The following is a 12,875-nucleotide window of genomic DNA, read 5'->3' as shown; positions in this document are numbered from 1 at the left end:
AGTTTAGTATTTTTGTGATTTTACTTTTTAATTACGACTCTACTAAAAAGATCTGATCATTCACAGTATAACAACAACATTTGTTATATTTCGTCTATAAATAGTTAGACACAATGCTGTCAGTTTTTATAAGGCAGTCGACCTCCACTTGATGTGCTTTCAAACTCTCATTATTACTTACACCTGCATTATTTGATTGATAAAAGTGTAGGTAGTGATTCAACTTCACGATTTTGGATGACCGTTATAGAATAACCGTTTCATAGATGATATCGGATATTTTTCTTACGTCGTAACTACAATCCCCTTCCCTTTTCATGAATGTGACCTACCGACTTTACCGGGTTTGTAATAACATGAGCAACACGACGGGTGCCACATGTGGAGCAGGATCCGCTTACACGTCCGCAACACCTGATATCACCCATAGCTTTTGGTTGGGATCGTGTTGCTCAGTCTTTAGTTTGCAATGTTGTTTCTTTTGTACTATTATTTGTCTATTTGTCTTTTTCATTTTTAGCCATGGCGTTGTCAGTTTATTTTCGATTCATGAGTTCTGCTGTTCCTCTAATATCTTTTGCCCCTCTCTTATCAAAATCACATGGAAAGTCGATACATTCATAGTTTATAAGACAAATCATTGATGCCATGATGAGTTTATGTACAACCACTGGGTCGATGCCACTGCTGGTGGAGTTTTGATTCCCAAAGGTGATCACTAGCCTAGTAGTCTTCTGTGATGACTTGAGTTATCATTGATATGCTCATAATTATAAATTATTATCTTAAATAATATTAAAGATAGAAATAAACTGTAAATAGCAATAATGTTCTCCAAAGTTAGAATGATCGACATTTTTGTTTGTTGAAAAAAATTGGAAAAGAGTGGCGAAAGATACAAACATATTCATTCTTATAAATAGAAAATAAACTGACAAGACAATGGCAAATAGAAAAAAAATCAAAACGTAAACAAAAGTATAAACAACACATCATTGAAAACCAAAATAAACCCCAACCCCCAACAAGAACCGGGGGTGATCCTCAATACTCAAGAAATGTAGGATGATTCAGCCCCACACAGGGAAGGTTTGGCTAATTACTTAACAGTTATAATCTAAATATAATTTTGTTATTTTTATCATCCGTGTAACGAATTTGATAATCACCGTTATCATAAAACAAATTTTATGGTGTGTTTCATATGTCTTTCTTGTTTCTCGTTTTTCATACAGATGAGACCGTTGGTTTTCATGAATTATTTTACATGAGTCATTTTAAGCCTTTCAACTTTGTACTTGTTTGGCTTTTTAATTGTTTTGATATGAGCGTCACTGAAGAGTCTTATGTAGACGAAACGCGCGTCTGACGTATCAAATTATAATCCTGGTACCTTTGATAACTACTTTATAGCATGATGTTCAATGTGACCAAACGATCCGTGTTGAAGGCACTACTTCAACCTCCTTTATAAAGGTTTACTTTTAACACATTGTGACATGGATGGAGAGTTGTCTCATTGGCATTCATACCATATTTTCTAAGATTTAGATCAAATAAGATGCAATAACACTGTCCCTCTTCAATTTTATTGTGATATGTGTTTACATACCAGATTACATTTCCCTAAGATAAACATATGTTCCTGACAGCTAGATGTTGAAAATTTCAACCTTTTTAAAATTCAAGAAGGTCATTCGCTGAAATTTTTTCATTATTTCATACTAACAATTTTCTATTTTATCATGTTGATTTAAGGGGCAAAGCCTTTAAAAAGTACTGTTAAATATACAGTGGAAAACTAATTGTATAAAATAGGATTTATATTTCTTAATGCATAGAAACTGTCTAAACACATATAATATAAAAAGAAGATAGGTATGATTGCCAATAAGACAACTCTCCACAATAGACTAAATTACACAGAAATGAAAATCTGTAGGCCATCATAGGCTTTCAACAATGAGCAAAGCCCATACTGCATAGTCAGCTGTAAAAGGCTCCGAAATGTTAATTTAAAACATATAAGTCCATTAAAAACCTTTTCTTAGAAACAAATTCACGAAATAAAGTAGGACTATCAAATTACATTGAATAACTCTGTTCCTTTTGCTTTTACTGTGATTTGTGTTTGCATACAATATAACACTTTCCCTAATATAGACGTATGTTCCTGACAGCTAGATGTTGAACACGTCAATCATTTTCGAACTCTTAAGGGTCAATCACTGCAATTACTTCATTGCTTCATACTAACAACTTTCCATTTTATTAAGTTGATAGAGTGAATGGAAATATCCTTCAAAATTAGCAGAGTAGGGCTGAATACATGATGATGTTAAACGTCCAGTTGCAAAGTAATTGTTAGAAGTTAGATATCTTTTTTTTTTATTACATAGAAACATACTTAAACAAAATAAACAAGTTCAACAAGAAATCAGTCTTTTAGGTACTCGAACTAAACACGGAAGTAAATATTAAAAGTAAATAAAAAGTGCCACTCTGCTGGAAGATTGTTGTCTGAGAGATGTCAACAATCGAGAACTGTTACCACTACGAATAATAACAGTAATACACTTCCGTTGTATCAGTTTTCTTTGGATGAGTACCACCATCACTACTGTTGTTCTGGTTATCCTCGTCATCCATCTTTATTGATTCTTCTCTGACTGTCATTCCACGTACACGCTGGCATGTCGATGTATACTTGTACAGATAGAAAGGCTTACTTGTTGGTAGGTTGATGTAACTGTATGGAGAGCCATCCGACCTGTTGTATATATACAATAGTGTAAAAATAATCTATTATAAATATATCTTTACTCCTGCTTAAATATTGTAAATAAGAATTATATCTGAGCATTTAACTCAATGTCCGCTTTCCGTGGTAACAAGAATGACTAGTATTGAAAAATAGTGTTGTACCCAATAAAGATGGCAACCTCGGTTTTATTTCTTTCGTAATGGCTAAGTGTGGACTGGGTGATTTAATGACACACACTTTAATTATATTGGTAAATAAAGGCAACAGTAGTATACTGCTGTTCAAAACTCATAAATCCATGGACAAAACACAAAATCGGAGTAACAAACTAAAACCGAAGGAAACGCATTAAATATAAGAGGAGAACAACGACATAACACTAAAATGTAACACACATAGACAAAATCCCACGAGAATAACAAATATAACATATATATATAACAGCAAAACCAAATACACAACGTTATAATGTAATACACACAGAAACGAACTATAATATAACAATGGCCATATTCCTGACTTGGTACAGGGCATTTTTAAAGGAAAAAATGGTGGGTTGAACCTAGTTTGGTGGCATGCCAAACCTCGCACTTTTATGGCCATGTGAAATATAACATCAAAATGACAACACAGGACTACAATATAAATAAATTGGAGAACACAATTGACAAAGAATCACACGAACAACAGCCAACAAAAGGCAACAAGTTCAAAATTTATATACGCCAGAAGTGTATTTTGTCCACACAAGACCTACGTGTGACGCCCAGATACAAAAGTTTGAAAGCCGAAACGAGTACAAAGTTGAACAGCATCGAGGACCAAAAGATCAAAAAGGTTGTGCCAAAAACGCCAAGGGTTTTCTGTTAGTTACCAGAAAATCCCTATAATTTAGAATAATTTATACTTTTGCAAACAGTAAATTTTATAAAATGAATATTCAAAAGATGTACATGATAAAACTGAAGTATTAACTAATTACAGGAAACAACCTCTACGCCAAGTGACGTCCTATTTGAAACTGAAAAATGACAAAAAAATGACGTCATTTGAATTGGTAAAGCAGATCATCAAAAAAGGAAAAATGACGTCACATAAGAATGAATAAGATAGAATTAGGATTGATTTAAGATTATATATTTGAACTAAATACTGATATTGCATTTAATAACAAAGCACATTTTAATACTTATTAATATCAAACTTAGTTAGCAATTAACTATATTATAAAACTATGTCCGGTTTGTTTTGAATCTAACTTCAAACGTAAAATATCGTACTGAATACGTTGAACGAAATCAAATCTGATAAATGAAGGTGATTAATGTTCTTTACCATAACACATAAATATAATAGAAAAGACGTCAACACATTTGACAAAATCCGATGAGAATTACAAATATAACATTAAACATTTAAACTAAATACATGAATTTGGGATAGACAAGTACCGTACCACGTCTTATAGTAATGCGAGTTTACACTCGGCAAAACAGTCACAATCGGGAATAAGTCACGTTTCGTAATTAAAAGATTAGATGACATTATGACAAAACACAATCTACCATGTGGTAAAAATGTCCTTAGCTAGTTTGGTCAACGACACATCGTATGGATCCACCAAATCGTGATGGTGTCCATAAAATGTACGAAGTGTCAATTTTAATCTGTCCTCCTCATAACTTTGTTGGAGCAGTTTCTGCGTAAGGAGCACACTCCTGTATATTAAGTCCGTATAGTGTCAACAAGCACGAGAATAACGTATCAATTGTGATATGTAAACACCATACGAAGGGGCAGAGGGTATGTTACTGCGGAGAAATGGGAAATTGATAATTGGGAAGTTGAAATCGTCCCGTTTATCATAGATTTTCGTGTAAAGTCGTCCATCTACGTCAATATTAATGAAAAGATCAAGGTATGAAGCAGTCCTTCTAGTATCAGTGGTATCCTTAATTTCAAGTTCACTTGGTAACATAACTTTTCATAATTTGATAAAGCTACATGTACTACATACATGGTTCTAAAAAATACTTGAAAAAATACGCTTTGTGATTTTGCCCGTTTTGATACTAAATAAGCGAACAAATCGTGATAGTAAAACTTAATGAGAAATATACACTCACAATAATGCTGAAAGAAATCTGTTTCACGTGATCTCTTATATCAAAAAGAGTATTTCTGTCAACAAAATCATGGGAACAGTATATCTATATATCTACTTATCACGAACTGAGAGAAAAAATGTGTTAAAACAGTTGCAAAAAATACGTGTATAAAAACAATTACTGAATGCTGAACCAAAATTAGATAAAAACTTGTTCAGACTGTTTGACACAGAGATATGTCTTGTTTTTGTTGACATGTTGATGATATAAAGCAAATTTTGAAATCAGAATGGAAATATTTAAAATGGCTAACTTTGCAAAGCGTTCAATGACAATACACAATGCCTGAGTAAACGGAGCCAAGTTATCTCCATTGAAATAAGAAATACTAATACAACAGCATATACCATTCACCTACCACTAGTAGGTCTTCTTTAACCGCTATATTCAATAGTAGGAAAAGTTTTAAAATCAATTAATCATCACACGGGGAACAGGACCACGAATGTAATGTGAATGGGATGAGACAGTGCTTATACAACTGCATACCACATATCATTGATCTTAGTTAATGTTATACTGGTGTTGAAATTTGATTGTATACACGATGATCGGTATTTTTGTTATTTTAACCTTCCCCATAAACTCACTTCGTCTAAGTACGACATATACTGAACAGAAAATAACTCAATGAATAATGACATACTTGCAGCAGTAGTATATTTTTGTGTTCCTATCATAGACTCCATTTGGAAGTACACCCCATTTTGAGTTAGCATTTGCATTATCCTCGTCGTCCCAGTAGATAAAGCCGGTGGTAAATCTTGTGGTAAATCCTATTAATATATATAAAGTTTATGATTATAGAAAAGAGTCTAAGATTGGTGACTGAGGATACATTTATTTGAAATATTTTGATACTGTTCATGTCGATTTTATCGGATAAGTTGGATAAACGTTAATCTGCTATAACGCTAGACCAATCATAAATGAATATGAATATCAGTATAATAATAATAATAATAATAATAATAATAATAATAATAATAATAATAATAATAATAAAATGATAATTTTGGCATTTGATTTTGAAATTAATGAAAGAAGTTTTTAATACTAACGGTATTGAAGACTTGAACACTTTGATAGGCCACTATTCTAAATTCTACATGCTAAGATAGTCTCTAAGATAAATCGTTACATAGTGTCATAATGACCTAATATGATACAAACGCAAGTTTTCCTTAATCCAAGAAAATTGATATAAATCATTTTGTCTTCGATGGAAATATATTTGATAAATGTTAATTTGTCAGTCCTGAAATGAAATGCATAATGATAACATCAGTATTTTTCTACCAGGAGAAAATATATTTTACAATATGAATATAAAGACCCTTGTTCAAACGTCATAAATTGATTAAACAAAACAAAAATCTGGCTAAACATTCATTCATTCATTCATTCCCTATAAGAAGAAAACAACGAATCAACAGAAACACGGAAATGCCACAAAAACAAATGTATTGTCTACTGTACTGTAATTAACATAATCAAAGTTAGCAGAGTAAGGTAGGTTACTTAGGTTTTTACTGTTTTATAATATTAAGTTAAAACTTAAGTGATATATAAAATAAATAAATGAAAATATAAATGTTTGGGAAATCAAAACTGCAGACATACCTGAAAGACATGAACCCCCATATCTCGCAAAACAATAATTTCCACTTGGCCAAGATCCTGATCCGCTGGAGGTTGTTTTTGTACAGTAATACAACTTTGTGTTTCTACCAAAAGTACCTAGAAGTACATAAAGGAAAGTAAAATTAATGGTGGTTTTATTCTTAAATACTTATCTATTTATTCATTCTAATTAACATTTTATAATCGGCTTCTGATTATTTTTCCCCCTGCCTTTTCCGATAGTCAATTATCACATGGTTTCTTTAGATTTAGATATTCCTTTTAAACAAGTCGAGTTACACGCTTGCGACATTTTTTTTGTCTATTTCATTTCGTCTAAAGTTTTTTCGTTGACTTAATTTTCCTATGCATGCAAAAAAAATCCGTTGGAGTGGATGATTTGTACTAAGATTAATTGATCAATTTTGGTTCAGAAATCCAGTCATCTTTACGTCGACAAATATCGTTCAGACTTATACCTTGGTGTCCAAAAATTTCATGTCGCTTAATCATACTGGTTATTAATTATTTATTTGGTAGATTAACAATAAGTTTTTGTTTTGATAGGATTTTAAATATATGTGATCACTCATAGATGTTTTTACTCATGATTAACTTGCAAAACAAACTTTTGGAAAGATTTACTTCAGTGTTTTAAGTATGCAAAAGTAAAATACTAATGAATACATTACATTGCTAGATATGGTAATTCTGTAACCAACGATTATATTGTTATCTTCGGATTTATTGTGATGTAAGGTTGCTTCAGAAAAGCGCTTCGGACGAATGAAATTTATAAATTATTGTTTTGCTATCTCTTTTACATATGTTTCAAACGTTCCTGGTTTTATTAATGCGCCAACATTTTTATAATTATCATGAATAACAAATGTAGAGTGCTTACCAAAGAAGTGATGGCCAATACTTGGGGAGACAGAATTGATATTATTACTATCTTCATTGTCCTGATACCTCCATCCTTCGGCCCATTCAGAAGGGCATCCAGTTTTTGGTTTCGGTAATGAGTACCTTCCATTAGGCCAACCAACTAAAATAAGATAAATATAGATTCAACAACTACAATAAGTGTATTACGATATTTCTCCACTCGAGACAGTTAATTTTTATTATTTAAAGAGCGAGGCTTGGCGAGTTTTTTAAATAAATAAAATTTAACTGATATACACGAGTTACAGTGGTGGAATCTGTTTCTCTAAGAATTGTTATCCTTTCTTTTCAAAGGTTTGAGGAAAGTTGTGTACGTTTGATGTGACGTGATCGGACATGGTCGCCTTTTTTTCATGATGCCACAATTAGAAAACTTAGAAGAAAACAAGAAATTTTAACTTCACAATTAAATTTCAACCAATCATTTGCCGAGAACAGATTTTTCACTAGTGAAGAGAAACATTTTTTTCACACCGGTTAGGAAATGTGAAAATAGCACAAATATTATAGAATAGATATTTTTAATGCATTGTTGTACACCTTTAGTAAATATTCCGTCTGAATTATTCCTTACAAATACCATCCTCTGTTGTGGAATCTGAAAATATACCTTACGCAGATTAATCTTATCAAACTGGTTGATTGAAACTTTTTTCTTAGAATATAAAAATGACATTTTATAATCATTATTGGTAGACTGTAAATTACAACAAAACAATATGATTTAACAGTATAATTTATGAAATCATTTCGCTTTAAGTAGACTTTAGTTTCTAAAACAAACCATCTGAAAATGTAATGATTCACCGTGCTTAAGGATATGGAGGGAGATTCTAGTCTAACCTAATATAAGTTTAACAAAAATATAGAACTTACCTGCGCAAGCAGATGCAATCATCAAAAACAGAATAAAAATGTTTTCCATCTTGATCTGTTATCCACTTGAAATAAGGAACCTGTAAAAATGTTTTATCACTAAGTTCACTATTAAATAATAAGTTTTGACCAATAAAATATCAAAGGAAATTAAACATGCTGCGTCAATCTACAGTGAAAGGAAAGTACAAGGACATGTTTTGGTTTCTTATGACCTTGTATGTGCTACGCAGAATAGTACTAAAATGCACAATATAATAACGGTATGTATTACTCATATAAAACAAAAGTATGGATAAGGAGTTAAATGTTATCCATAGTTTTTATCATGGTTTTGCAATAGTAAGTAATCTAAAGTATAAATCTGGAAGGATAAACATAACCATGGCACAGTTAAACACATAGGACAAATATATCCCAAAATATATCGACACAAGAGGCCAAACTTAAGCAAATTGTCAGTCTGTAATCTTAATGAACTGATGAGTCGTATGTAAACGAAACGCGCGTCTGGTGTACTAAATTATAATCCTGATACCTTTGATAATTAAATTAACTTTAAAGCGATTTTGTAAAAAGTGTTCCTACTCATTCCACCAATTCACAAAATAAGTTTGGATAAGATATTCACAATGCAAGAAACTGTTCATAGTGATATACAAAAATATTGTAAACAAGTATGATCTTTTAGGCTTTTACCTTTAATAAAATTTTAAAAACTGCAACACGTAATTACAAGTAATTAATATATAAACATCCATTAAGTTTGAAAAAAAACAACAACAAATCTTTGAAATATTTTCACTTTAATTGATCAGCCTAGTTTATGTACAAAAAATTAACGAAAACTAATATGTAACATATAAACAAACAAAAAAATCAAAAATTTACAGCAAAGTTAGATTATAAACAAGTCATCATAGTCTTAATTGTCACAATTTAAAAAAAAAAGAAGATGTGGTATGATTGCCAATGAGACAAATCTCCAAAAGAGACCAAATGACACAGAAATTAACAACTATTCCGTTTAGAAGTTATTCCCCGTACTTAATGTCAAAGTTATCAAGTTCAGTCGTTCCCTGGGTTGATAACGTTTGATTTTGCTAGTTTTATGGCCTTCCCACATTTGAATTTACCTTTGATTTCGATATTTTTGTTTAACTTTCTTGGACAGATTAAAATGCAGAATAAGGCTCTATACGTGTGAAAAAAGATACCAGGATTCAAATTTTTGAATTCCAGACTCACGTTTAGTCCGTGAAAATGACACTCGAATAAACAAATTTAAAAGGCCAATAAATTACGTGGATGAAGAGCATTGTAGACCAACATCTCCGAACGTTTTGCCAAATACAGTTGAAGTTATCATCTATTCCTAGGGTAGAAACTGTTAGAATTTCTAAAAATTCAAAGTTTGGTAAACAATTAACTTATTATGAATATCGATGGAAATATTTTTCATATATACTTTTGAATGTGTATTCCGAAAATAAATCAAAGTTTGAATGCACGGAACAAAGCCTAATCTTCATGAATTATCTGTACGTGTAGCCTTTGTTTTGCATGTTCGTATCAAAATACGCAAGGCTATTTTTTTCAATAGCGCATATTTATTGATGTTGTACAAAAGAACGACAAAAACGTTATAACGTAGTGTATATTACAGGATGCTAGAATCCTGTATAAGCAATACGTTACGACCTTGTCATCAATTAATCTTTTTCCGTATTAAAAGTGAGAAATAAGGTGAAGTCATTTATATAACATATGGGGGAATTCTGTGAATATTATTGTCAATGACTTATATTCGAGTCATGTTCTTGGGGGATATTTCGTCCTATAATGATTTATATACAATATTTCTTATCTAAACTACCACAATTAACTGACCAATCAAATGACACCTATTAGTTAAGTTCCTTATCAGATAAGATGAAATATTACCTCAACTATCGGGATTTAACCATATGTTAATTCAACGTGTAAACCGATATGTATGTTTATTTACATAATTATCCTTTTTGTGTTTATAACCTTGGCACAGTTAACACATAATATATCCCCAAATATTCAAATGTGGGAAGTCCATAAAACTGGCAAAATCAAAAGTTATCAACCCAGGGAACGACTGAACTTGAGAACTTTGACATTAAGCAGAGGGAATAACTTCTAAACGGAATAGTTGTTAATTTCTGTGTCATTTTGGTCTCTATTTCTCGTAAAGAGATCATTAGGTTTCCCCAACCTTGAGCTTCCTTAAATGGTTAAAAAAGTAAAAAAACATGACAAGTCTTGTCTTGAGGTGAACTCCTATAAAAATTCAAAATGGCAAAATCAAAATCTAAAACACATTAAACGAATGGACAACAACTCTCATATTCCTGACTTGGTACAGGCAAAATACATTCATAACAAACAAGATTACAAGATGGCAAGCATGTTTAAATCAAAGACTTGGTATAGGGATTTTCTTAAGTAGAAAATGGTGAATTAAATTTAGTTTTATAGCTAGCTGAATCAATCACTTGTATGACAGCTGCATAAAATTCCATTATATTGACAACGAAGTCTGAACAAAACAAACAGACATAATAGGTAAAATGTAAAAAATAAGGTCAGCAGTCAACATTGTGTTATTATCTCAATCACTATAACAACAAAGTGAATTAGCCACGTCATACGAAGACCACTAAAGCATACTAAACAGTAAAAGTAATATGCTTAAAGACAACTAAAAGAAGACTATAACACAACAAGATCTTGATACAGAAATTTGTAAAAATCAACAGTTTCGGAGCAGAAAGATGACGAACCAAGGGTATGTTCTTTTTTAAAAACAGTTCATAAGACGGATGAACCTTTTTTTTAAAGGACAAGAAGTTCTTTGACATACCCCTGGTACATCCTTACCGAAGATTGTTTTTGTTTTGTTTAAAGGACGAGACGTCAGTAACGAAAACCACAGGTTTTAAAGTATTGTAAAGTTTTCATTCAGAAACACGTGTGTGTTACATTTTAACGTTGTGTTTCCGTTGTGTCGTTTGTTTTCTCTTATATTTGAGTGTGAATTCACATTACTATAAGACATGTCACGGTACTTTTCGATCCCAAATTCATGTAAAAAACTATTTAGTTTTAATGTTATATTTGTTATTCACATAGGATTTTATCTAATGCTTAGTCCGTTTCTGTGTGTGTTACATTTTAATGTTGTGTCGTTGTTCTCCTCTTATATTTAATGCGTTTCCCTCAGTTTTAGTTTGTTACCCCTATTTTTTTTTTGTCCATGTATTTATGAGTTTTGAACAGCGGTATGCTACTGTTGCATTTATTAATAATTGGTCCAAATTCTAATTATGATTTTTCTATTATGACGGCATTTGAAAAGACGACCATGCCTGATTATGTCATATATAGATAACACAAATTTCTTTTAATCTCTGAAGAGGAAGGATTCATTTCGTTAGATATCGTCTTAAAATAATAACAGAAACAGATTCTACAACTATATCTCGTGTATTACGGAATTTTGAACACCCAACACTCCAAAGTTAAATTCTAATTATTTAAAGTTTTACTATTCAACCGTCTCAAGTAAAGAATTACCGTAACACACTTGATGCAGAGGTAAATTATGTATGTAAAAGGCAGAAAATAAAATTCTATGATTCTATTGCAGGAGGACAAGGATGTACTGAACCATTCCGAATTCAAGCCTTTTTTCTATGGATTTTTATCTTTAAAAACTGTGAGGCATAGAGTCAAATAATTTTAATTATATTTGATGATGATAAAGCTGGAACAATAACTGACAGACAGGAAATGGGAAAACCAAGAGAAAAACCAAAAAAAACCTCATATTTTTTTTTATGCAATTACAGATTGTTATAAATGCATTTCAAGGGTAGGGAAAATGAAGGAAATTGACCTTATACAATCATTTTGATATTTTCTACTATGGTCCACCATTGATTTTATGTATAGTTTAATTGACTTCCATATATTTCTTGAAACAAATTCTCACTGGTATGACAGTCGCATATAATTTACATTACTAGTATATCGAGAACAATGTTTGAGCAAAACAAACAGCCATAATAGGTAAAAACGTCAATCGTATGGGTACAGAAGTCAACATTTTAATAATCTTAATCTCTGTAAAAAATAAATAACTGCTTCAACAACAAAAAACCACCAGAAAATGGCATAGAAAAACTGGCTTAAAAAAGAAATATCTTTTATATCGTGTGCCTCTATTTTTAATTCGAATTGACAGCTTATAATCTTAATACAGTTTTCAAGAGCAATAAACAAAATGTACGAAAGCTAAAATATCATGTTAACTCCATTTATTATATGAAAAGTTCACTCATCTTTCAAATAGATATTCCCCATTTCCATTCTGATTTTATCTATTTTTTACCGGTTTGATAATGATAGAACAAGGTTTTGACCAAATCATGAGGTACAACTTTTATTGTGATGGTTGTTCACTT

General features: G+C 31.3%; 1 protein-coding gene across 1 annotated transcript; it reads right to left on the bottom strand.

The window, feature by feature from the left end:
• Positions 1-2,371: 2,371 nt before the first annotated feature.
• On the bottom strand, positions 2,372-8,562 carry LOC143080917 (uncharacterized). The gene is made up of 5 exons (XM_076257076.1): positions 8,380-8,562; positions 7,460-7,603; positions 6,556-6,672; positions 5,579-5,708; positions 2,372-2,770 (listed from the first exon to the last, which is right to left on the bottom strand). Exons 1-5 carry the CDS (start codon positions 8,426-8,428, stop codon positions 2,554-2,556), a joined length of 657 nt encoding a protein of 218 aa, XP_076113191.1. The 5' UTR covers positions 8,429-8,562; the 3' UTR covers positions 2,372-2,553.
• Positions 8,563-12,875: the final 4,313 nt, after the last annotated feature.

This window comes from Mytilus galloprovincialis, chromosome 6, assembly GCF_965363235.1.
Source record: "Mytilus galloprovincialis chromosome 6, xbMytGall1.hap1.1, whole genome shotgun sequence".
Classification (NCBI taxonomy): Eukaryota; Metazoa; Mollusca; class Bivalvia; order Mytilida; family Mytilidae; genus Mytilus; species Mytilus galloprovincialis.
The sequence above is the reverse complement of the archived record's forward strand: the minus strand, read 5'-3'. Positions and strand labels throughout refer to the sequence as shown.